Genomic DNA, 27,001 nt, shown 5'->3' on the forward strand with positions numbered 1-27,001 from the left:
GTGAATTGCTATTTACAACTAAAGAAAGAATCATCTATAGCATGTTTGTTGCAAAGTATCACACTAATTGTTGTTTTTTGCTACATCTTTTGCGTTTTTTGTTTCATATTGCTTTGATTTTTTTGTCTTTTTTCAGCTTTTTTATCGTATGTTTTCCATCTTAAACTATATAGCCTCTTTGAATAAAGATCATAGTATTATTCTTCTTCATTTTTGCAATCAACGGAGGTTGTTCCGTCCCATCCATTAAAAGCGCTGATTCTAAACTTTTCGCATTTGGTGTCGCATATGGGATGAGGAGACGGGAACGGAATTGGAGATGCTGTAATCGAATAGGTTATACGAGTCGTTGAATGCCGAAAAAGTGCGCCTGAAAGGGTCATTTTGGCCACGACGAGATTGCTGGGAAGGAATAAGGAGCGGGGGTTCGTCGCAAAGGTAACATGAGGGAACATAGATAGGAATCAAGGATAGGATAGCAGAAACTTCCAGGTCATTGGAAAGGAGACAGTCAATAAAATATGACTGAGTGTTTGAGTTGCGCGTTATTTATGATTTGAGGTCGAGCAAACGCCATCGGATAGGATACGAAAAAATTCGATCAGATCGTCCAAGAAAACGACGGATAGCAGCTCGAGTGAATTTTCGCTGAATTTGCTCGATCGTGTTGATCAATGTTAAGCCGGCAAGCCTCTAAACCAGCGGTCGGAAAATGCGGCCCGCCGCAACATTCAATCCGGCTCGTGAAAGGTTTTGAAGTTGGTTTCATTTTGAAACATGGGAAGAAACTATTCGTATACAAATTACTGAATATCTTTTAGAATAACATTTTATGCCATCGTACACTTTCAACTTTAATTAAAGTACTATGGAATGACGGATCGTTCGGTATGTTCGAACTCGTGATCGATATCGATATCCCCGTGACGTCTACATGAAAAAAATGCCGTTTTCTGCTAGCTGTAGAAAAAAACTATGAGAGATAATTTCTGTATATGTAAATCATTTAAAAGATAATTATTTAAGCTTCCTTGGACAAATAAATCTAAGACTTTGGGAGTTGCCTTTCATCAGTTATCCGGAATTTTCGCCATGATGGACGAAGACATGCTTATAAGCATCCTACAATTTCGCGACAAAGTTTTGTTAGAGTAGAGTTTTTGCATCAGGTTGGTCCAGAAAAAATCGATGGAACACATATGACGGATGTTGTACCAGTTTGTGGACTAGGGTGTCATGTCGAAAATCTGTCGAAATTCACCTAATATGATCGCATTGAGTTTTGTTTGCCATTGAGGTTTGTTTGCCATTGCGAAGCCAGTGGACGCGATTTCTGCTTCCTGATATGTGTGTTCATGTTTCCCAAGTACTATTTTACTGTTTGGCGGGTTGCATCGATCTCCCGGCCCAGATAACCCAGTAATGTAGCCACTTGTACCTCTGTCTTCTTTTTTAGCTTCTTTTGGAACCTCAAAAATGTTTTTTTCGTCAGCGTAAATCAGATAACCATCAGGGGGAAGAAAATTTACATAATCGTTGATAAATAATAGAAAAAGTAGGGGATTAAGTATGCCGCCTTGGGGAACTCCAGATAAGGCGATAAAAGGATAGGAAAAATAATTTCAGCTCTGACCTTATATGATATACAGTATGACAGGAATGACTTAAACCAAGACAGAAGAGGATCACCAATTTCGATTTAATTTTTCGTTTCGATTTCGTTTTGAAAGTAAACAGGCTAAGGAGATGTAGTCAAAAGCTGCTTTAAAGTCGGTATATAAAGTATCGACTTTATAGCAACTCGTCATGTTGTTGAAGGTCAAGGATACAAGGTACATACAGATACTGTCTTTGTTAGTGTTTATCATACATTTAATATCGGTTCTCCTAAGCTTTTTCACAAGGGTCGATTTATGATCGTAATATCGGATGCCGAATCGAATAAAATCCTGATATTCTTCTGATTTATTTTCACGTTTACGTACTTATGGTTTGATGGCTACGGCGATGGGGAGTATAAATATGTTCCAAATCGATTTGTGGTGCCCTACTATTCCGCAATCTTGACACGTGTGTGATTTGTATTCGCAATTTTGCCTGTGAAAATACCTGCCGCCACAAATCCAGCATTGGGGCCCTTTCCGTTTGAAGCTCGTAGGCTGAAATTTCAGCCTGTCAGCTGGTTGCATTGTATAGCAGTTTTCGAGCAGCTATCTAAGTGAGTATACAGGTGGGCTTATCCCAAGGTGTATGAATTTAGAAGGCTGATTTTTATCGTTTCTGCTGACCCTGCTGACTATATTTTTGAAAATTTTATGTCTAGAGAATAGCCGGTGTGGAAATCTTCAATATTTTTGGTTATTATATATAATTGTTAATATGTTTAGCATTGTTATTATTATGAAATTCGAATACTTGCCGTTCATTTTTCTGAATCATTGCGCTGTCTCTTTTTAGTGCGGTTATGAGGCTACAATCCTCTAATAGTTGCTACAACGTAACCTGCTCACGATTCTCGATTTTTGGTTGTTCTACAAAGGGCGATGGCGCTGGCACTGGCTGGACTGGTGTTGGTCCCAGTTGCGACCAAGCATTTTTGCGTTCAAGAACTTTGCGACCAAGATTTGCGAACAAGAATTTTGCGAATTCGTTTTTTGTGACCATGATCTTTACAACCAAAAATGCTTGGCTATTAACAATATAAGATTCATCAATCTGATGATTCAGTACTACTGCGAGTATTTATTAAATGAAATATGTGTTTATGTCTGAAATAATCATGAGTTGGCCAAATGATAACCCACTTTGTATTTTCCAAAAATACACTTGTTTGTCACCTTTGCGGAAACGATTTTAATCCTAGAGAAGAACAGGGATGGTCCCTGATAAGATAGTCATAAAATATATAATTCAGAACTAACCGTATAATATTTATAATATTTTAAAATATATAATAGTGAGACAACTAAACTAAAAAATTATAATATTCTGCTCAATTCTGAAATTCAACATAAATCAGTTCAAAACAATGGGAAAAATCAATTGATCTATATGAAATTCGGCTCAGTATACCTAGTCATTGGAAAGCAACCAACTGTATACACAATTGATCATTAATCTAAAGTTTTTAAGGAAAAATGATTGGTGGCACTCTTGCCCCGTATGTCACACTTGCCCCAAATTCCGCTATATATCATTAATATAAATATATATCAACAATATCCAATCCAAGCTGGTCTCGTAGTACAGTCGTCAACTCGAACGACTTAATAACATGCCCGTCATGGGTTCAAGCATCAAATAGACCGTGCGGACGATACGTAGGACTGACTATCCTGCTATGGGGGGAATCAATAAGTCACTGAAAGCCCAACTCCACAAGAAAGTGGTACAGAGGCAGGCCTTGACCGACATCGGTTGTTGAGCCAAAAAGAAGAAGAAGATACAATATATGCAATATCCAAATCACAGATTTACGAACAACTCAGTAGAGAGTAATGTACAGAGTTCAAGATAACTTTTAACAGAGACATAATTGAAAATTATGTGAAACTAAACACATTTAAGGAAGATTCTCCCTCAAACACGTTTGAGATACTTGCAAGAAATTCATTGTAATCACTTAATCTTGATTGGAAATCCGAGAGCAGTATTTCCCGCGAACCTTTATTATAATTGATTTGAATTCCAGCAATTGATAGATACATGAGATAAAAAAATTCGGCACAAAAAACATGGTTGAACTCGGCACAGATATAATATAACCATATTTCATAGAACCTTTGCTTCAAAGAAATGGGTCTCTTAATAGTATTGAAATGACTGAGAGGAAAGATACTCCAAAGGTAAGGTAACATTTCTGTTCAATCATATATAAGGCACCGGGTTTGAACACGTCTCATCCCCGTTTCAATCACACTAAATAGCAATTAAGCCTTCACCTTCATCCCAAACAATCCTAACCAGAACGAGCTCTTTTTCTGATGTTATCCTTAGACGACCTTCGCTCGACCCGTATATCCGTATCATTTCGGTTACAAATTTATGACCAAACAAGCTAGCCGGTATCGTGCTGAAAGTGTTTTACTTTCCGCCTGAAATCGATTCCGCGTGTAAATGACAACGATCAAAAGGAATCGTAGGCGATACCAACGAAAAAAGCTCCATGCCCGCTGGATAATCCCATTTGGGTAAGATTTATTTCGTATTCCCATTACGATGGCCCCCGGAACGGAGTGCTTCAGACGGAAAATCCTCCAGCGGATCAAACAGCTTGTTCTCTCTGCTACTTCTTCACTGTCATGACCGTATTCGTATCCACCACATCCATCTTCGGCTTCATCATATTTCTCAGTGCTATTCATCCTTGTTCTATCGGCCGGTAGCAGGCTCTTAGCTATACTGTTCGAAACCTGACAACGGATGGCACCATCATCGATCCATCAGACGCTTTCGGGGCTTCCATTTCGCTTTTTTTCTTCTTTGTTTCGTAGACTACCGAGGAATACGCTAGTAACGGTTGGACTTTTCCCATCAATCAATTCGATTTGATTTCGAAACCTTTAATTGATTTGAAGCAATGCATTGCTTTGTTTTGATTATTGGTCAAAGCTAACAGTGATTTTGCGAGATCAATGCTCCAGTACAACTGACCATCCGTTTTGCATCGGTTTGCCGACGACGTTTTGCCGGAAACGATCATACGCTCCGACGAAAGTGGAAGCAACATCAAACCGGTTACCACGAGGGAAAACAAACTTCATCTACATCGCTGCCTTCGTCTGCGTTACTGAATCGCGTAGCCTACCTCAAGGGCAACCTCAATTCGTGGTCACGCACGTTGTAAAAGATGTCGTTTACAGGGACGATGTGCGTACCGCCTCACGCAAGAATGTCAACCGAATGGACGATCAAATGAAAAAGTGGCACAACGAAGCATAAAAATCGTGATTTATCAATGAAAGCTACGTCTATCACCATCCTACCCTACCGATGTAACGAGTATTTCGCGAAGAAAACAATCACTCCCGGACGTTGTCATCCCACGATGTTGACAAAAAAAGTGATAAACTCGACCCATTGCTTTTATCAACGCCATAGCGCACGATATCCGAAACGCTTCTAGACGCAAACTACCATTTCGAGCGCTCGAGATGATGATGATGCTTATGATGATTGAAATAAAGGAAGACGAAGTTGTCGTTAAGCTTCGAAGGTTCGGCTCGGTGGGCGATCCGAGAAAATGTAACCAGCATTCGGGAAAGAAAAACAAACAACGATACAGCCCCTTGGGTGCAGGCACAGCGAGGAACTAGGCTGCGCTTTCCCCTTGGCTAAGTTTTTCCTTTTTAGTCTTGTATTTTTATTGCTTTTATCATTCATACCGTTCGAGTATCACGTAGACTGTAACAGGACAAAGTACGCTCTGGGCTCGATCGTTTTACTGACTGCTGGTGTTTTACTCCACTTGATGTCTAGTGGAACGGCGAGTCATGCAGCCGTGTGAACACTTTACACTGTTCTTTTTCAGTTGTTTCTTTGCCCTGGCTGTAAAAAGAAACGATGTGAATATTATTTTCGTAAAAACAAACATAACTTCTTTGATAGTGCAGAGAAGAAGCCAAGAGAAATGACACATTATTTCTGACACTGATTTATACACACAATAAAATAACTGCATTTATCTGCACACCATAGTTTAAATTTGCTATTAAAATAACAAAAACTATAAAGAAAATGAGTACAATAAAATAATTATGGCTTAAGAAAGGTATGGTTTATTGGAGCAAAAGTGTTTTGCAGGCTTGAACATGAATTAAAATGAATGTAGGAAAAACAATTCTGTTGTGAATGTATTAATAATAAAAATCTTCGATATTTTTTTTAATTTAAATAAGTTTCTATTACTTGGTGTACAGTATGTCAGATTCCAGTTTGAAGATAGACAATACGTTTTCTTTTACTTTATTTCTATACATGAATTTTTCAATTTATAATTAAAAGAACTTCAACAATTGGACTAATAAATTACAAAGGATAAATTACATGTTATGTACAAAATATATTAAATTCAAAAATGTTTAATAGGGTACATTCATGGACAAAAATATTATTGTTTTTGTTTTCTGCTAAGGATCAAGCTGTAGTCATAATAACAAATGGTATCCTTTTGACTGTTTACTTAAAAAGCAGCTAACATACACAGGTTTACTTTTAGGTTGATGTGAAAGACAAATTCTGTAATTTATCATTCACATTTCGCTTAAAGCGAAGTGATGTTTTTCATACAATTCATATAACAAACTGTGAGTAACAAATCAAAGCTGAAAGGTTCTGAACAGCACTTCTAATGCATTTCCTTCTAAAAAAATACCTCACGGTTGTTTAATTTCAGTTAAATCCTTGGTGATAAGCCGCAATAAGACGAAACATAATAATACGCAATAAGACGAAACAATAATAAAATATAATAAATTATCATGCTTTTAGGGAAAAAATATCTATGTTGCTTTAATTTGAAAATGATTTTCTTTTTAAATGATTGATATTGAACTAAATAAACCATTTTACCTCGAAATAAAAGCATTGTTCTTTTTGTAAGCTATGCTATAAATGAAGAAATGCAGATATAAATGAAGATACGTGGAGATAGTTCTGAAATCAAATACAAAATACACTAAATTCTACGTGGTAAACCAATGTCCAGATACCGAGAATAAGCACACATCCGGTGTTCTGCAGTGAAGTTGCCTTGTTCTTTATGCTAGCCCTTACAAGCTGGCTTTTTTGTTTGGTTCTCACAATGTTAATATAAAATCCCGTTTTCTATTATTACCATACCATACCAAACAACGTCATGAAAATGCTGCCTCGCTACTGGCATTCCTGCTATTTTCACTTCCATTCTTAGCTGCAAAGGGAAAGATGCACAGCACTTACGCAGAAACGTAGGACCTGGTGTGTGTGTGTGAGAGAGTGTCTGTGTTAAAATCGTCCGTTGCATCGTGCCAAGTAAGGACATTGCCCGTACGACAAGAAAAAACTGCAATCTCCGCAAACGACTGCTTGCACATTTAATCGCATCGCATCAAATCGTACTCTAACGAGAGCACATGGATGTCCACGCTCGTGCCCCAGCCTCACGCCAATCCGGATCGGCCGGATGTGATGGAAAGTGGTTACGGCCCGGTGGGCTGGGCCGTTTACAAAACCAAAGCACGCCACAAATCGCCTCTGATTTGGTTTTGCTCTTTTCTTCACCCCTCAAAGTAGAGATGAGTTTTCTAAACAAGTCTGCTCGTGGTGCCCGATCACGGAAAAATGGCATCCGATCGGGCGAGTTCCGCAGGATGTTTGGCACGCATTTTTCCGGCCTGCACCCATTTGATTCAGCCAGATCAACCTTGTCTCAGGCAGGCCGGGAAAGGTGTAGTGGGAAAACAATTTCACTACGCACCAGGTGTGCGTCGCACGACCTGGCGTGTTTCAATCTTCCCATCAGCATCCGCAACAGCCATTAGCCGTTGGCAAAGATTTGCCAGCTTTTGTAAGCTCTGCCCTGGAAGGGTGTATTGGTTGTATGCTCTTTCATTCCTCTCTTTCTCACACATTTCGTTTGTGTGGCCCCATTTAACGCTGGCCTGTTCGCGTGGATGCTGCACTGGACAAATGGCCGGCGGAACCGGTATCCCAAGGAAAAAAGATATGAGCCAAGCTTGTTCTTCTGGCTGCCGGTGGGAGATTCGCGTACCCTGACTTTACCGTGTCCTCATCGACGATTAACGGATGGGCTTATAAATGGGATATCTCCGCCATGGGACACAGTTTTGTTGCGTCTTTGCCAAGTTCAAGATGTGCTGCAGTTGCCCGGGATCGAGTGAACCTGTGTACGATCGTGTTTGAGAGTGAAAAGTGCATTTCTGAACCGTGTCACCGCGTGAAGCGTAGAAACTGTGTCATAGTTTCTGTGCCCCTTATAAGACGCCTCAAGTGCATTGCTGATAGGAAAATGACGTACATTGTAAGGCTGGTGGTAGTGTGTGTGCTGGTAGGGCTTATCGATTCTAATCCAGCCGTTGATAGTGGCGGTGTGGTCAACCATTTGGTGAGTGGGCGAACTAATCTTCGGAACGGTGTAGTGTATGTTTGCCCTCTTTCTAATTTCGTTCTTGTATTCCTCTGGTTTCGCCGTTAAACAGGAACCCGAACACGGTACCCTGAGCAAGGCGGCACTCGAGGACAGCTTCATCCGCCGGCTCGGCGGCAAGTGCACGCAGAAGGACAACAGCTCGTGCGTGATGTTGAAGCTGGTCACCTACATGAACCGGATGCTAAAAAAGTCCAGCATCAGTCTCGGGGATAGCTTTGAGCTAATGAAAACCCGGTAAGATTAGGTGAAATTACCGATAAACCTTAAAACCATTCATCAAATCTAATCAAATCAAATTGCCATTAGTCGTGTCGTACAAAGTGAGTGTACGCGATGCCATATGATTGACAGCATTAAAAACTAAGCTCTAAGTCTCGTATGTCGAATCAAAGGCCAAAGGCGTTTTGTTTGCCTTCCACTAACTAGATGTATCTCTTCCCGTAAGGCAATCGAACCTTTTAATAATCCCCTAAGGCTTGATGAAATTGAGAGGTCTCAAATCAAGCATTTTCACACAAAATTAACTTGGTCTGTTTCCGTTTCTGTTGCTGACTTGTGCAATCCGATTTAGTATAATGGGGGAATCCTGAGGAAATGACAATGGGTTCCTTAGGGAATGGAATTAATGCGGTTCGCAAACATGAGAAAATGGTTCAATTGTTGCCAAACCCAATCAACTTTCCGCATCACTCACACTCTTGACCTTTTTGCATAGCTTTCCGTTGCTTCTAGCGTGCACAGTGTTCCTCCACTGTAGAACCCAACACAAAAGGTTTTGTGGACAGGGTCCAGCATATCCTCTCGCTCTGACACGGCTTTCATTATGCCTTTCAATGGTAGTAGACTCATTGTGTGTCCACTGGCGTGGAAGTTCCTACTTTTTGTGTCGTACTATTAGAATCTACTAACAATGGCTGTTGGTTTCCTCTTGCCATTTCCAGCTCGGACGAACAGCTGTCGGACACGGACGCGGAGGAAATATCGGTGCTGGGCCGTGCGACCACGTCGGACGACCACAAGCTGAGCGTGATGGTGGCGGACAAAATCTGGCGCTTCATCCACAGCCGTAGCCTTCGGTGGCGAGCAACCAGGGCAACCGACGTGGTGGTAGCTTCCGGTGAGGGCGGCAAACTGAACCTGGGCGTTTCGCTGGATACGCGCCGCCTGTTCGAGGAGGGCCGCGGTCGCCTAAAGCAGTACGCGCCTATACTGGCCGCCGTCGTCATGAAGGCGGTGCTGATCGGTGCACTCGTGCTGAAGGGTATCGCACTGCTCGTCGGCAAAGCGCTGCTCGTGTCCAAGCTGGCCCTGGTGCTTGCGAGCATACTCGGCATCAAGAAGCTGCTGCACAAGAAGTACGTCACCTACGAGGTGGTGGCTCACCCACCCGAACCACACCACCATGTCGACACGTACAGCTCTGGCTGGGCCCGGGCACTCGATGGCTTTGTCGAGTCGTTCTCGAACGAACTGAACCGTCGGCTCACAGTGGACGCCCACGACTTGGCCTACCAGCAGCAGGCCCCAGCTCACCAACAAAAGCACTAAACCGTGGGTGCTCCTTTTTTGTCGCATGTACCTTCTTTCCAAACGCCCGTGTATTGCGGGGGAAATTCTAATAAATTATTTATTTTATTATTATCCGTTCGCTTCCGATCCTTTCTTGAGAGCCAGTGGCGGCCCCATGCGGTGAGATATGCTTCGTTTTCGAAAAAGCTTCCGGCGATTTAATGTTTATTTTTTCTCAAAGTTGAATTTCAACACAATTTAACCAATTAAAACTTTTATTGAACTTCAGCTTTTCTATAATACTACAGCATAACCATAATCGATCTTTACCGATTCTTACAATTTGAATATGCTATTCCATGGAAAGGCTTAACAATAATGATATTCTTTTCTTTTTTTCAATTTCATTTCATCCAGCATGAAAAACTTTTACTGTTGGTCTGTCTTATCTAGCTTGACTATCATTTTGATATCATGGATTGTTTTCAACAGCCGCAAATTGAGTCGAAGGAAAAACTTGTTCAGGCGTGGATCAATCAACATCGATTGAACATTTGTTTGTGACTGTTTCTGCCATTCGAGGTATTTGTTTTTCACAAGAGACGTGCCATAAATAACTTCAAGTAAACTGGTAAGTGGCAGAAAGAATTTCAATTGTATCACTTAGTTACAATGCTATTTCCTTTTATTCTGAAGATAACAAAAAACAACTGAATAATACATCCCAATAAAGGATTGGCGTTCAACAATAAATCGTGTATTTGCAACATTTGCAAGAAATGTTGAAAGCAAATAAAATCAGACAGGCGAGTATGTATAAACTGCTCGGAAAGTTGACTTAACAACAAAAGCTATCTACACATATCACATCTTGATCCAGGAGGCGGTCCTGTGGAACAGTTGTCAACTCGAATGACTCAATAACATGCCCGTCATGGGTTCAAGGCTAGAATGGATTGTCCCCTCGTAGCAAGGATTGACTATCCGGCTGCGTGGTAATGAATTGCCTCGAAGTCTCGAAAGCCTGTATAGGCCGGCATGTCCGCGTAGGACGTTACGCCAAATAGAAGAAGACATATCACATCTTATCAACATTAATACATAAGAAACTGGCAGTACATAATAAACTTTGATTTGCCTTTGCGAGTTATGAATTATTAGTTTAAAGGCGTCTCTGCTGATACAACTTATCTTGTTATATGTGATACGAACTAGCAAGTAGTGTTTTTCCTATAAAAATTTGCACTAGCAAGCTAAAATGTCAAAAATGAAAGCCGGTCAACTCGTACGACTTAACAACATTCCCGTCATGGATTCAAGCCTCGAATGCACCGTGCCCCCATACACAGGACTGACTATCCTGCTAAGGGTAAAACAATAAGTCACTGAAAGCCAAGCCCACTTGTAGTTCAGGCAGACCTTGACCGACAACAGGGGTTATGAAAAATAAGAAGAAGAAGAAGAAGAAGAAGCAAAAAAATTCAGCACGTTATTGTAATTACACAATTGGCAGCCCAAATCTGTTGTTAAATTAATCGAAATATTTGAATCATAGATACCTTATTTGCTCTGCAATAGGATGGGATACGAAGCCCCTCGAGGTATAATACAGGCTCTGCCATCTAACTCCTATTCCGACACGTCCTCGTCGTGCAGAGTGGTAACGTGTGCTACCACATATCCAAGCTTGGGTACACGGGATTGACCCAACCCCTTGGGCGGATGGTGGCATATGACAAACCAGGCGGGGGTGGATATCCCTGGAAACTGGGTGCCTGAACGTCGGGTGGGGGGAGGGGGCAACACGACGCTAAACAAAACGGTCAAGTGGGCGCGGGGCCAGTCATCCAGTCCCTTGTAATACCAGACTAGAGAAAGCCAAAGGAATAATCGAAACGGAACCAACGATACCGACCCTTCGCAATGCCCCAGGATTAGTCTTAAAATGGGCTCATGGAACGTACGCACTCTAAGCGAAGCCGGAGCCTTGAAAAAACTTGATGATGCCCTAGCCACACTGAGCATGGACCTCGTAGCTCTACAAGAGATTCGAAGGCTAGGGAACGGTGTGCGCAACAGGCGTGGTAAGCATTGCTACGACATCTACTACAGCTGTCACGACCGCCACCGCGTTTCGCGCCGTAGGTCCCCGGTTGAAGTGCCGATAGGTGAACGCACTTTTGAAGTCGTCCCAGAATTCACCTATCTTGGGTCAAAGGTCAGCAACGACAATAGCAAGGAAGCTGAGTTGCGCGCAAGGATGCTGGCTGCCCATCGGTCATTCTACAGCCTGAAAAAGCAGTTCACCTCAAAGAACCTGTCGCGACGGACGAAGCTGGGACTGTATAGTACCTATATAGTACCAGTACTCACATACGCCTCTGAGACATGGACACTGTCCAAATCTGAGGAAACCCTCTTAGCCGCGTTCGAGAGGAAGATGCTCAGAAGGATACTTGGCCCTGTATGTGTGGAAGGACAATGGAGGAGCCGCTATAATGACGAGCTATACGAAATGTAAGGCGACCTCACTGTCATGTGGCGTATCAAGCTCGTGAGGCTCCGTTGGGCTGGCCATGTTATACGCATGGAAACGGACGACCCAGCCCGTAAAGTCTTTTTTAGGCCGTCCAAAAGGACAGAGGCCCAAATTGGTAGACGAAGGCGCGAGACCGTGAGGGTTCCTGAGCCAAGACCGCAAAGCGCTTGTAGCGCCGGATAAGTAAGTAAGTAAGTAAAATTTAAAGCACACGCTACAGGGGTGAAAAGAGAAGCGAAGAACCGTATTAATCTTTTCAGAATGCTTGGAACCGGTCAACATCGCGTCTCCCGCCAAATACAACTTCAAATCATCAATAGCGGGCTTCTACCAAAACATGTCTATGGCATCAAAATAGTCTCCCGGCAACGGGAAAATTTCCAAAAACAAATTGCACCACTCTACCATACCGCCATCCGCTGTGCTACTGGGGCTTTCGTCACGAGCCCCATATCATCACTTCTGTGTGAAAGCGGTACTCAACCTTTCGACCATAACCGACAAGATAGTCGCAGATGCAGGACGAATGATGGAGAAAAACATCAAGGTCGATGCCCTTGACACACCCGGCTCACCCACACCTTTTTATTACAAAAATCAAGCCCACCACTATGCAGTTTCTGTGGCGTCGACATCACCGTCCTTCACATCTTAACCGAATGCCATGGTTATTCTGCGGAACGCAACACCCGCAAATTGGACCACAGCATCGACACCATCCTCTCATCAGACAGCGAGTGCCAGCGTAATCTTTTAAAATTCCTTCGTATTACCAACCTTTATAAAGAACTCTAACTAAAACCACATTTGTAACAGACACTTTTTTTAATAAAAAAAAAAACAGATAATAGCTTTAGTAAACCGACACTACCCGGTATAAGGTGATTTGCAAGCCACAAACGGCTTGCAAAGAAGAATGTTAGTTTTTGAGTATAGAATGAATTAAATTATTAAAAGAGACGATGATTCCAACCGGCTCAAAGTCTCTATAAAAATAAAGATAAAAAATCTTTAGCTTGACAAAATTAGCTGCTTAAGCAAATTTGACTATTTGGCAGGTTTTGTCAGATATTGTTTGATAAATCATCGGTATTGCATGAGTTATCATTATGGGATCCATAGTCTACTATCAAACCCATTTTACTGCTCACAGCATTGCACAAACGAAAATATATAGTATTTAAAAGTGCTGCAAGGACAAGTCATTACAGACAATACAGTGATTTCAAACAAAGTGAGTGTTGGTAGTCTTAGCGATAGTGTCGTTGTAGTAAACGACACCAACCTTTTTAAAATAGAATGAATGAAAATAAGTTTATATTTCCATCAAACCAAATTAAAAAAAAAAGATTGTACCACACTAGAATCCTCTAAAAACAACCCCCAATTAAAATACTCAATCCATCCATAAAACACCAATTACTTGCCGTTCAAAATATTTGCTCATTTAACCAAAGAGCACGAGATGGACCCAAGTGCACTAATAAGATCCAATCGCTTCTCCTAATGCATCACCACGAAAGCAGGTGCTCGAAACGCTATCGGAACAATTTTCCTCACCGTTGCGGTTCGTAGATGCAATTTTACGAGTCGTTTACCATGGAGCACCCACCGTTCGGCGGCCAAGAAAAGGGAGTTTTGCGCGATAATAGCTGCCAGACAGAACACGCACCGATAAGAAAGCGAACAAAGAAAACGGAAGAAAAATAAGCGCCGATTTGCATTCCAATGCCCTAGTCTAGTGACCAGCGTCCATGGTGCGGGCACTATTTCCCTAACCATGCCTCATTAGAGCGCCACACGAATGCACGGAACGAGTGCAGTGCAGTTTCGATTGCAACGGTCCGATAAATCCCGCTCCGTTCAGAAATTGGGTCAGTCTGTCAGGCAAACAAACTTCGGTCTCAGTTTCTCCTAAGCCCGTTTTAAAGTGCTTATGATTCGTTTTCTTTCAAGTTACACAATGTACTGAAATTAAGGAAAACAGACTCAGTTTGGATACGATTTTTTCCGTCACAAGTAATAAATAAATAAATAAATATGCTTTATTTCGGGATGCTTGGGGGGATGGGGCAGGGAGGGAGGAGCTGGGGAGGGAGTTGAGGTTGGGGGGACAATTTTGGCAACAGTTTACAGGTTCGTCAGGCTTGTGCTGTCTTCGGCGCGATCACCACCCGGCCGGGGGGTGGCGACCGGGAGACATCGTGGGGGAAACAAATAATACAACAGACACCACACAGGGCGGCAGGACGATCTCCCTCCCTGTGCGCGATCTTCGATGCCGCAACCGTTGCATCGTTCTCGAGTGTCGGATGCCGTTTTGCGTTGCAGTTCAGCGAGCGTATGGTAGTATTAGATGCTGTGGCTGGGTAGATGCTCCTATCTGAAGTACTTGGCGGCCTGGGGCTGCGCGTAGACGTCTTGTCGCTTAATCTTGCTTCCGGCGCCGAAATGGTGACGCTCACTGCCGCCGGCAACCGCCACGGGCTGGGCCGCCGAGCTGCTCGACTTGTCGGTCGCGGTAGAAGCGGCTGCATCGACGACGGCGGCATTCACGTTGCTGGCAGCACCGAGACCACCTTCGGCGGCGTGCAGGGCCGACGGTCCGTCGTGGTGTCCGAGATGGCCGCCCAGTCCCATCGAGTACATGTCGTTGCTAGCACCACCGAACCCGTGGTGGAAGTCCATACCGTACGGCATCATGAACGGTTCCGGATGGTCGAAGTACGGTGCTGGCATGACACTGTGGAGGAAAGGCTTATGAGTCAGCACCCGCCAAACATTGCGTCGCCTCCGCGCGGCTACTTACGCGACCGGCTCCATGAGCTTCTTGAACGTCATCATCGCTACGACAATTAGGGCAATTTTAGCGACCAAAAAGGCCTTAATCGCAAGCAGCTTCACGCCGGCGATGGCAAGCGCATACCAGCCGATCTGGCTGAAGACCAGGAACGCGGGCACAAAGAAGCGCATGTGCTTGCGGGTGCGTCCGCGGGCTCCTGCAAAACCAAACCAATCAAAGGGTAATAATGGCATCATTTGGTGTCGATTCTAGCGGGCTTCGAATCTGTCCACCTACCGTCTTCCTTTTTGAGCAGCGACACCTCGACGTAGTTCGGATAGTCGGCAGAACGCTCGACGTTGAGCACGGTCGGTCCAACCGGCACCTGCAGTGCGTTGGAGCTGAGGAAGTCCAGCGACGATCGTCCCTCACCGTCCACTGGGACGTGCTCGACGGGCTGAACGCTGAACACACCGAAGTCGATCGAGCGACGGGACTGCAGCTTTTGCATCACATCTTTCGCCAGACCGGCCACACAGTTCACATCGTTGGCGCAGTCCCAGCTCAACCGGCTGGCCAGACTCGTGTCCTTCTGCGGCACACTCGCACCCTGCACGGCGACCACGCAGATCACCAGGATCGACACTACCTTCTTGAGTGACATGTTTTTGCTATCAGGTCGATCGACACGCTAGAACTGCACTACCACACAGAACAAGAAGCAGGCGGATCGCGACGGTCTGTATCCTTCGAAGGAGTTTGCTGAAGCTCCTGGAATCCTTGCACTACGTCACACTCTCCACCGCTGCTGCTGCTGCTGCTGCTACTGCTTTGCCACACACTCAATTTCACGGACACACGGACTAGACGCTCATCTGCGGTGCTGGTGCTCTGTGCCGATGTTATCACTAAACACTAAGAAGCCATAAAATGATAGATTTTGCGAGAATACAACGAGTTTTATCCACTTCACACACTGGTGAGCAGCCATCCCCACCACCGGCCGTTGCCAGTGTTTTGGAAAACTGGCCTCCCCACCCCAGACAGGTGAAAGAAAAGCGCCTGAACCAAACACCCACCTCGCAAAGCCATTGGCAGGAGAAAAGGAAAATTCTCTCTACTACATTCCTCTTCGTTCCTCGCGCACCGAACCAAACATCACATTTTCCAATTGGATTAATTAACAAGCGCACGGACACGCGAGCTTGCACCACCGTTACTGCAGACTGGCCGCGCATCCTTGCATTGGCAGAGCGAGAAAAAGAGTGTGAGGGAGAGGGGGGAGGGTGGTCACACAACTGAACGATAAGAGTAGACGCGATCAGGGGATGTACATGCTACCACACTGCACGTAGCCGCTGGATGGAGGAAAGTATGCCAGCGGTGCACCGGCCCCGAAACGGCACGATCAGCACCCACACACACACAAACACTGCATGATGGTTGTAGGTGTGGAGGGGAAGAGCTGTTTTGAGTGATGTCTGCTGCTGGTAGGATGTACCTGAGGGCCGAAACACTGAGGGAAAAACTGTTCAGGGATGGTGGGAAGGGGATGTTTGTGTGTAGATTTAAAATTTTTCACTTTTCATTCGACAATATCATCACCCGCCCGTCGCACTAACTGTTTGCATATACGAGGGCTAACAGCTGCATGCGGCTACTAGCAAACGGCGCATCTTCTGTGTAACGGCTTGTTGCGTGGTCGCGCCGCATGACTGGAGGGAAAAGTTTTGCCAACCACCTCTTTCCATTTCCCATACCGCCATGGCTGTGCCCCGGGTTGGGAAAATGCGTGGCAAGAATGTGCAACACATCCGATGCGCGGGTGCCAGAGCTATCGTTAATTTGAATGCGCATCAACGCTGACTGGTGCGATATATCGTTAGGCATGGATTTTTCACTTTCCATCAGCACCGTGTTGACGCAGATGATAGATGAGTTTACATAAGTCTTGATAAAGTTGGGCTAAGCGTCACGGATGCAGTGCAAATGTTTTTTGATATGCATATGCGCCTCGTTGCGTTTGACGATGCCAATTGCGATTGTCATATGCACTTTAATCGACAACGACATCGAAATGAATATGGCAAATTGATGGAAATGAATCTCGTAGGGCAGGGGTCTCCAATCTTTTAAGTTCGCGGGCCGCATTGCTTCACAATTAACGTTGTTGAGGGCCATTTTAACGCTACCTTTACTATAGGTGAAATTTCAAATCTCGTTTTAATCAGAAAATATTAATTGAATGTATCAAATTTCTACGTTTTTTTTATTACAATTTGATTTCCGTCTTTCAAAACGAAATAATTGAATTTTGATGAATTAGTCAATAAAATTAGCCTATTATTTTACCTTTACAAAGTCATCGCGGGCCGCAATACAGGCCTTTGAGGGTCGCATGCTGCCCGCGGGCCGTAGTTTGAAGACCCCTGTCGTAGGGTAAGCAGACTCATCGTAGCGCTGGAATACCATTTGTGATCGTAATGGAATAAAAAGAATTGTTCTAGGTCAGATAATTTATTACAATTCGTAACCCTTAAGACACCATGCAAATGTGTTGATTATGCTCACCTGAATCCAGGATCATACAAAGAATGGAGTCGCGAAAGCCTAAAGAGGTCTCACTCAGGTACTTCAGGTACGATCTAAGATGCGCGATGTACAGCGTCTTCATGCATACAAAATCGCTTAGCTCGTGCGTCATGTTGACAGACAGTTCAAATAATCGACTGCATCTAGCAACAACGAGGCCAAGTTTTTCCAACTAGAGTCTAGCACGTAGAAAGATGCCTAGATCCTTAACGTAATACAACGTCTTTGGATGTTCAGAGCTGCAATTCCTGAGCCAAAAATTATTATAAATATTTTATCAAAACAAACAATTTAAGAATCAGGACATTTCAACTCAGCCAAGGTGGTCTTCGGGCTCTAAAATTTTCCACTAGTGTCTAGCATTATCCGCATGCAACAGGAGCATTTATTGAGAAAGTACCATAGACCAGAATCGGATCAGAGAACCAGCTTATTTTATTCATCATGTTTCATCTGAATATATTTTTCTTTATTCAGAAGGAACGATTTTGCCGTATTAGAATATAAATTTGAATGAATAAATAAGAAACAGTTCAGCCTACAAGCAGTACTGATTATTCTAACACCAATCTGTCACATATAGATAAGCATATGACTATGGCAGTCTTTAAAATAAAATGTTTATTAAAGTTATGGCTAATTTTCATGCCAAAACGAACATGGCTTTGAGAAAAATGCATTATTCAGTCAAGAAATCATCATAAATAATAAGTCTTCGTTTAAGCAAAGACATTTCTTATGAGTCTTCTATGTCGAGCATTTGGTAAACATGCATATCATTTTGTCGTATAAAAAGTTCATTTTAAGTTACCTGAATAAACAGCATAAGGTTTAGACTAAGCTATTCGATATAACATGTCTTACACACGCACATCACCAATCCAACCAAATTAAGACTAACTCAAACCGTTCTATAACCAACCTGCATCAATGTATGAGCTTTTCTATATTTCTTCTGTTTGGTGTAACGTCCTACGCCAACATGGTAGCTTGAACTCATGATGGGCATGTTATTGAGCCGTACAAGTTGACGACTGTACCACTAAACCGTCCCCGAATTAATAAATTCAAATGTAATAAAATCATAACTTTTTTTGTTAAAATAAACCATCACAAGGCATTTGTTGCCAGATGCTATGATTTTTACATGCACAAGCTATTTTCATTGTGTCAATTTTATCAAAAAATATTTACATACCGTTCCTACTATCCTCCATAAATCTGTATATTCCAAGTCGTCTCCTCCGCTCTCACCTCCTGTGCACATTCCAACATATATTATTGCGTACAGTCAAAACAATCCATTTCTTTGTGAGTGGAAATCCTTTAATATATTTACTAATTAACTTGACTGTAACATCTCTATATTCACGTGTCGGTTCCGACTTGTGAATAACTCCTTGTAATCCTCTGTGTAGAAGCGTTGAAAACAGGTTTTTTCTTTCACCCGGTAATTTATAAAAAAAAAACTAACTAACCAACGTTCTTTAAGCGAACTTTGTTTTTACTTTTATTTAGACGCTAAAAAATCACTCGTTCGTATCTGGGTTCAGTGAAAGAGTGTACCGTAAGCTCGTTACCTTATCCACGTTCAGGAGATTTCGGGCATTCAGGAGTAATCAGTACGATCTATCCGTGATGCTTCCTACACTACACAATATACGAGCGCCATTTGCAGATTGACGAAAAGGCCGTACTACACGTACTAATCGAACGTTAATTTTACTTAACATTCTGTGTTGTACTTGTAAACCATGATCAGTATGAAAGATTAGTTTTTAAGCTGACAGAACTGGCATTTTAAGCTGAGCGAATAGCGGACATCTTATCAAATAAATAAACAAATAAATAAAGCTTTGATCAAAACCAACATGGTTCATATTCTAGTCTAAATGATACGATTTGTTTGGAAAATGTTAATTACAAATATATTACTAAATTACCCGTCCTAAAGGACAACGCACTGGAATCGTCAAACTCCTTGAAGTGGATCAATTTCCATTGAGTAGATGGATTATTCAATCAAAAGATACTAGTTAATCTAGCAACCCTTTCCATAGTCACTATTTTTAAGCCTGGTTACGAAAAGCGGCAAAGTCACCCTTTTTGAATAAAAAGAAGAAGATAATCTATTTTGCAACGGAGCTCATTTGGATTTATTGCTAAATGGAATAAATTTATGATTGGTTTATGAATATTTCTACCTTTTTTTGTAACTTTTAATGTACCTAAATACTTAAATACTACTAATATTGTTACTACTACTACTCCTATTGCCATGCAGACATGGATCCATCGAGTATTAAATTATATCCAAGCATTGTGAAAACGAAGGAAACGTTATCGTTAAATATTATGTAGGAAGTGGTAAAGATTACTTCAAGAAGAGGAGGCTTGGAAGAGGGAACGCAAGAAACGTATAGAACAAGTAATGTCGAAATGGTCGGAATCGGTTTTAAACTGTCTGAGGCAGTTTAGCAAGGGATCATCATGACAGTACAACCTTCGACGAGTGAGGATGGTTGGATATCAACTAAGCAATTAAAAATACAAAAGGCTATTATTTTTGAAAAATTATTATTTTTTTTTTTATTCAGGAGTAACGGTCCAAAAAGGAAAAATTATTATATTGTGATTGAAAAAAATAATAAATTTCAATCACTCTGGTCAGCACGAACAGTTGTTCGGTTACAACTTTAATAAAATAAAACCGACGTTGCGCAACGTTAGGATGTTTCAGAAAAGTGTCATACGCTTACATTTTCACAAAATCGAGATATTCAGAACAAGGTTACATTGTAGCGCTATGTAACACTCAATAACGTTAACATTGTTACACAAGAGAAGGCCAAATTTGACATACGTTCGGAATCAGCCTTCGACTATTCATTCCATTTCATATGCCATAGGGGAATACTATCGGTCAAAGACTTACACGCTCGACCCAAAAATTCCTATATTTCCTATAGCAAATGTTCAATGACGATGGACGGTCCATTGACTATTTGCTACATGTCCATCCTATCAGCAGAATCGTGTTTTGTTTAAAGGCTTCAACATATGTACGATTACTTGGAATATTAGGGCCATCTGCAGTAATAACTCTTATGAAAGTACGCACATTTCTATGAAGTACGACCGCATTGCATACGCAACGGATATTTGAAGAGCAGTACTTCATTGAAGTAGTACATGCAGCAATAATGAAGCTCTACAATGCTATTTTAATTTGAATTTCATCATTATGTTTCGCGCCTGCAAGGGCTGCTATATCCAGCGCGTTGAAATGTTTCATGGAAGCGTGCAGCGATGAATATCGATGAAATAACCCAAGGTATTTTGTTATTAAATAAAAACGTGCATTTTCAAACTGTATCAGTACAATGATTATTGTATACATAAATTTAATACCAATCATTTATACAACCCGGTTGTTTCCAACCAATTTTTTCTAAACAAAATTAGTGTGTTTTTTTTCAAATAGTACTACGAAAAACTCGGCAAAATGTAAAATTTTATTATAATTTTATAAATTAAAATATTACCTTTAAAAAAGTGCTGGATTGGAGTCATCGCTCATGTGTTATCGAATGCTTAATATTGTGATGAAAATTATGTAAATTGTCATCAGCATCAGTCATCAAAATTTTCTGCCAATTTCTAAAGAAACCACAACATCCATAGCTAATTGCAGTAAGTGTGGCTTATTGCACAATACATATTTAAAACTTGAAACTATAATCTGTTTATGAAGAAATACGAGTTATATTGTATTTTTTTAAACTGTGTTAAAACAACAATTGATTTTTTAATAAGATACAACCGATGGATATGAACATAAGATATTGAATATTTCATACGATAGATATATTCAAATGAATAAATTAACAACACAAAAGAATGGAGAGATGAGGTAGAGTCTTTACTAATTATCAAAATGGATTTATATGGGCTTAAGATGTTATTTCTAACATGTTCATCTATAAAATAGCAAAATAACACAGTAGTATGATGAAATCGTCTCTTGAACTATTTATTTGTGTATTAACGTGTTGACTAACTAAAACACTCAATAGTGCTAAACTGATATTTTTACATTTTATATAAACGCAAGGGTAATAGAGACATTAATCAATTAAAACCACGTTTGAAATTGCGGCACAATGTGTGTTATCTAATTAACAACAAATATTATTTCTACACTTTCTCACATTCTCATAGCTTCTTGAAACCCAAACGTACAATGAATACAACAAACGGTAAAACGATTACTGAACGGTTGGCAGCAGCACTGCATTTTGCTCAACTTTATTATTTAGTTTCCTTTGGATTTGCCCGTATTCGGTTTGGCGCTACACATGTAGTAATAAGTTAATGCAGGACAAATAAATATTTTAAATAAGTGATAGTCTAATGGATACACATTCATTGGACGAACTGTGCCCAGCCGCTGTAAGCCATCTGGCTTGCTAAGGTTTCTTCTTCAGCCGAACGGCGCTTGCGAGCGCCACCCTCGTGTCCGTGATGATCTTCCGAGTGCACCTCGAAATGCTCATCATTGTGTCGTCCTTTGTGGTCACCGTGCTCGGTAAGCTTCTTCAGCCCAAGGATGGCGGACAGCAGCAGTGCAATCATCGAGACGCCGAGCGCCTTCAGTGCCAGCAGTCCGACGCCACCGAATCCGAGGGCCGCCAGCAGCTTGCCCATCATTAGTCCCATCATCATGATAGCTCCCAGGCCACCCTTATCCTTCTTACGGGCCTCCGCGACGTCGGCAATCACCTCCTGATCCATCGCACCGAACGTGGTCCGGATTGCTTCCTGAATGTCACCCCGCTGCACCATCTGTCCAAAGTTCACCTTCAGCTCATGGCTCTGGAGGTAGCGAGCAAAGCGCCCAAACATAGTGCGATCCTCATCCGTCACCTCGTTTAGCGATCGTTCCCTTTCTTCCACATCGCCTGCCGCCACAATTTCCACACCTGGGAAGAGCTTCAGCGCATCGTCCGTCTTGCCAGTGCGTGCCAGTCGTCGTACGAGGTTGCGGACAATTTTGGCTCCGTGACAGGACAGGCCACCGTCAGGTCCACCGCACTCCTTTGCACTTTGTGCCGATCCGTAGGCCAGCACGCACCCGATCAACACTACGGCACCGATAAACACTTTCATTTCAAAAAGATGTTATTTTTCACGATCACACCAAAACTCCACTACAAAGCGATAAATCACAGCAACTGTAAGTTCTACGCAACAAAGCGCTGCACACAATCTGACACACGGTATGGCTGCTGGCTGGAGCAATCGGGATGCTGAAGTCGATGAAGATCTTCTACCGGGAACGGCTGAACAGCGACTGATGTTTGGCTGCAATTGCGCAAGTTGCTTTTATACAACTAAATCTACCTGTCCGGACAGACCCAGCGCTAGAATGGCCATGGCCGTGATCGAGTGGATCGTTTCCTCCTGCTCCGGGAACTACTTACCCCTCCCTATGCTTTTCCCGGCGGAGAAATGGTGTTCAGGTTCAGCCAGCTCAATTCGGTTTCGCAGCCACGGGAGCTATGGCGCGTAATAAGATCAGTCATACGATCAACCGCAGAAATTGATTACTTACAGTTTCTAATGCCAACTGTACTGCTTTCCAGGGCTTTGTTTTCTTCACTGGATCGTTTGCTTGAACTTTGTGTCGCGCGGTAATGTAGGTACGTTTAACTAAATGTGTAGCTTTTTAGGGAAACTTACTCGTCGTGTTTTCAATCTCCGAAATTTGAAAAAGCAGTTAACATGATCCCGGTAATATAAGGTAAAAAATAGTAGTTTCTTTAAAAAAAATTAATAAACCAAAAAAATATATGTGCTCTAGCAAAAATTCTTCAACACAAGGTACATTTAGTGGTTTTATTTGTAAATTTGAATCAAAAGACTGTACCTCAAAATGAGAAAACAATTTTATTAAATTAAAGCAATACGTTAGTATAAATATTAAAAAGCCACATATTACAAAGGTAAGCTTGTAACAAAACGTTTGAGTTGTGTTTTACATGTTTCCTAAACAATCCAATATTTCATTGTTACTTCATTAAATAATACGTTCTTTAATGGCTGGCCTTGTTGTTTAAATAAAGGAGAATACTGGTTATTGAAATGTTCTTATTTATTAGTGTATTTATTCATGTAATTATCTTCCAACAATATTTATCAAATAAATTTTATTATGTTGAGACACTTTCTCCACGTTTTACTCCCGAAACAATTTTACGCAGGCGTCAGCTGATGCGTGCCAATACCAGATACTACCAGCACAAGCGGTTTACCCACTCATTTCGGTTACAGTTTTCTCATTGTCTAACTATTACCCTAGAATGGCGAATAAACGGCACAACGCCACAGACGTACTTCCAGGCGTCAATTCCAGATCGGGGGAAAATTCGGTCAATAAATTAATGCTTCATTGATTTGTTGCCTAGGGCGGAAAACTCTCCCCAAGAAGCCTGTCACCAACCGACATCGACTTGTGCGCGTATGTGTGTATGTGTGTAGCACTATGCGTGGAGAAAAACTTTAATTATGCTTTCGAAAAGAAAACTTCGTACTGTGAAAGCTACGAAACGCAATTGTGGATTAATTCGTGTCTGTGGTACAATAATATATTTGTCCCTTTATTTACATCACTTAATTACGCACAGTCCTTTCGCCAGCCAACAGTGCTGAGCGGCATGATCCATAATTTAGTCCGATTGCATACTAATTGAGCCATCAAGTAGTTCTACCTATCCAGGGTGTCGACAACCAAAGCATTCGACCACCACCTCACCACAACCCATGGTTAGAGCGTGTTCCGTTACTCCGTTGTGACGGTCGCTCCGGTAAACCGGGAACAAGCCCAAAACTCAATGATTAACCCAATTGAGTGTGGTAAAGAACTGCTTTACCGGTATGTTCCATTGAATCTCTTCATCGATTTTCTACCACCGCTCGATTTCTACCCGTCGAGCGGGGGTAACAAGACAAATGCGTCGCTATTACGCCGGAGCTGCCGGAGATCCCACTGTCTCGGGGTGTAATTCGCCTCGACACCTGCTCCACTGAACCGAACCGTAATTCATTCGCCCTGCACTAGGCACTTCCTCCTGCACGTTCCGTTGTCCGTCCGTGGCGAGCGCCTGTTGGTTTCACTTTCACACAAACACACATACACACACACCAACTGGCCACGTGCAGAAAATGGCCAGTCCCATATGGGCAAGGCATCAACCCGAAAAGGTAGAGCGTTCACGCATGAAGATTGTTCCTTTATGGGGTTTACGAGTAAATGGGTCAATTTTATGCTTCAACTCCGCACTTTACTGGAAGGTCTCTCGCTTTTGGGCTCTAAAGGGTCCGTATATTTGTTCTTTCTACGAATGATCTGAAAAAAAGGATCAACACAAAATGTCACCAACGTAAACGTCCCAATATCGGCGAAGCAGCTAGACAATTTACGTGAAAGCAAACAGACACCACCAGACATACCTTTGTTTGAAACAATTTATGAGGATGTTTGCTGCTAAGAATGGAACTGTTATTTGCTTCCGGGAGTCGAACATTAGCCATAAAATTAAACTATCATGCTGCCAAAGTCCATTTAATTTTAGATAGCATGTAATGGAAATATGTTTAAAACATATCCTAAACATAAAATGAATTTCTTGCTAATTATGATTACTTGTTATGGAAAATAACAAAACATTCACTAAATTAAATTTGTACACTGATCAATGAGTTCATATTTCATCACAGTTATTATTTGTTGCTCGTTCATTATTTACTTTTGGATTGTTACCATCGAAACGTATCATCCCATCTAACCCACAATGTTGCCCAACCATACTCCAAACAGCACTCGCAGCGCATCGTCAGCATGTGGTGTTCCGTAATAAGCGCCAATTTTGCACAGAGCTCCGGAAGCACAACCAGTAGAAAGTTGAGGAACCTAGAATGGACCGCAAAGTGCGCCCGGGTAATGCACGGAAAAGTGAAACGATGGTCAGCCGTCGAGCATTCGTGGAGGGACCCAACTGGGAGCACTAATGTTCCCATTCCTGCCGCGATCTGGGCTCGATTATCTAATTTGCTCTAATCGAGCTACCCATATCAGCATGTGCTATGAAAGCAGCGTGCGTGCTGTTTGCTTGGGATGTAGCTTACGGTTTCTCGCAAAATGCACGGTGAACTGAAATTAAGCTTTCTGGCAAGCAAAACAAGCGTACGTGCTCCAACAAAAGGACGCCGAATCCAGAACGTAAAATCAGAACAACGCAATGGGTGATTGATGGATGGCTCGAAAACACGCTGAGTAAATACTGTGAAAGCGAGCGAGAAAGATACAGAGAAAGAGAGATAGAGTGAGGAAAGAGACAAAGTAAATCACTCACGCACTGGGAAGGTAGCGGGAAATTTCTACTCAAAAAGAGGTAAATAGGCCCAACGGTCACCGATTCCGGGCTGGCATCCCTTCAGTACTATTTGCAACTCTCAGCCAGCAGTGCGCTTTAAAAAATCGAATTTGAATTATTACCAAAATGATTGATGCTGTTTTTCTGCTGCACAGTAGCTGTCGTGTTCAGACGTCTACTATCTAATGAACATGTCACATTTACGTTGTGGAATATTGTTCTTTTTTCTTGGTGCCTATTGAAAGTTATTGACAGTCAAAATCAATGAAAATGTCAATGAAATGTCTGCAGCTGTGAGATAGAATGGAAATAACAGTGAAAATAACTTGTAATCAATAATTTTGCTGTTGAAATTCTATGCTTAGCGAGACGACTTAGTCAGATGATAAAAAAAACACTTTCTAACGATGGAATGGACGATTTATTGCGGCACACAAATTTAAGGCACGGACAAAAGCGTTAACGTTCGTTTGTTTTGTTTTTCTACTTGTTGCGTTATTTGTTTAAGTTTCTTTTTCTTTTCACTCATTTGAATTCGGTGGCCCATCGTTTTATAATAATTTGGTTTACGCTTTAGTATTTCCAATTTTTCAGATAATGCGAAAAGAAAGAAAGAAAAAAATTGAAGCACATGATAAAGATACGTGAACTTCTTTCTTCTAATGTAGAAGAAGCTTAGACCAAAGAAAATGCAGAGAAACATAGAGCACGATAAAGCTCAGATAAAGAGATTCAGTAAACATTAGAAGAATCGAGAATTGGCTAAAGTTACACGTCGAATTTCAAGAAATTATACACCTAAAATCGGCATTTTCCCAAGAGGGGAGGACAAAACCGGGACAGAACATGAGCAAAATTAAATGGTTGCATAATTTCCTATCTTAAAAAAAAGAAGAGATGCGAAATGGACAATAGACGAAATATTAACTATATGAGCTATTATACCGTTAATATTACAGGGTTTCTCAAGCCAGCTCAACATCGTAACACTATTT

At 42.0% G+C, this 27,001-nt stretch overlaps 3 protein-coding genes across 3 annotated transcripts; 1 reads left to right on the top strand and 2 right to left on the bottom strand.

Annotated features, from left to right (window-relative positions):
- The first annotated feature begins 7,818 nt into the window (after positions 1 to 7,818).
- Positions 7,819 to 9,960, top strand: LOC120894655. The gene is made up of 3 exons (XM_040297368.1): positions 7,819 to 8,104; positions 8,199 to 8,383; positions 9,091 to 9,960. Exons 1-3 carry the CDS (start codon positions 8,009 to 8,011, stop codon positions 9,695 to 9,697), a joined length of 888 nt encoding a protein of 295 aa, XP_040153302.1. The 5' UTR covers positions 7,819 to 8,008; the 3' UTR covers positions 9,698 to 9,960.
- A 4,236-nt stretch (positions 9,961 to 14,196) lies between these two features.
- Positions 14,197 to 15,904, bottom strand: LOC120897875. The gene is made up of 3 exons (XM_040303015.1): positions 15,277 to 15,904; positions 15,007 to 15,196; positions 14,197 to 14,940 (listed from the first exon to the last, which is right to left on the bottom strand). Exons 1-3 carry the CDS (start codon positions 15,641 to 15,643, stop codon positions 14,577 to 14,579), a joined length of 921 nt encoding a protein of 306 aa, XP_040158949.1. The 5' UTR covers positions 15,644 to 15,904; the 3' UTR covers positions 14,197 to 14,576.
- A 5,973-nt stretch (positions 15,905 to 21,877) lies between these two features.
- LOC120895410 lies at positions 21,878 to 22,903 on the bottom strand. Its single transcript, XM_040298752.1, has one exon. It carries the CDS (start codon positions 22,738 to 22,740, stop codon positions 21,997 to 21,999), a length of 744 nt encoding a protein of 247 aa, XP_040154686.1. The 5' UTR covers positions 22,741 to 22,903; the 3' UTR covers positions 21,878 to 21,996.
- Positions 22,904 to 27,001: the final 4,098 nt, after the last annotated feature.

Source organism: Anopheles arabiensis, chromosome 2, assembly GCF_016920715.1.
Source record: "Anopheles arabiensis isolate DONGOLA chromosome 2, AaraD3, whole genome shotgun sequence".
Taxonomy (NCBI): Eukaryota; Metazoa; Arthropoda; class Insecta; order Diptera; family Culicidae; genus Anopheles; species Anopheles arabiensis.

What these genes read in the sequence shown, in the direction of transcription:
- LOC120897875 (XM_040303015.1), bottom strand. Translation starts at nt 15,643, where the DNA reads ATGTCACTCAAGAAGGTAGTGTCGATCCTGGTGATCTGCGTGGTCGCC. An exon ending in GCTGCTCAAAAAGGAAGACG is followed by an intron (nt 15,197 to 15,276) that starts GTAGGTGGACAG and finishes TTGGTTTTGCAG; the next exon opens with GAGCCCGCGGACGCACCCGC. An exon ending in AAGCTCATGGAGCCGGTCGC is followed by an intron (nt 14,941 to 15,006) that starts GTAAGTAGCCGC and finishes TTTCCTCCACAG; the next exon opens with TGTCATGCCAGCACCGTACT.
- LOC120894655 (XM_040297368.1), top strand. Translation starts at nt 8,009, where the DNA reads ATGACGTACATTGTAAGGCTGGTGGTAGTGTGTGTGCTGGTAGGGCTT. An exon ending in GCGGTGTGGTCAACCATTTG is followed by an intron (nt 8,105 to 8,198) that starts GTGAGTGGGCGA and finishes GCCGTTAAACAG; the next exon opens with GAACCCGAACACGGTACCCT. An exon ending in TTTGAGCTAATGAAAACCCG is followed by an intron (nt 8,384 to 9,090) that starts GTAAGATTAGGT and finishes TGCCATTTCCAG; the next exon opens with CTCGGACGAACAGCTGTCGG.
- LOC120895410 (XM_040298752.1), bottom strand. Translation starts at nt 22,740, where the DNA reads ATGAAAGTGTTTATCGGTGCCGTAGTGTTGATCGGGTGCGTGCTGGCC.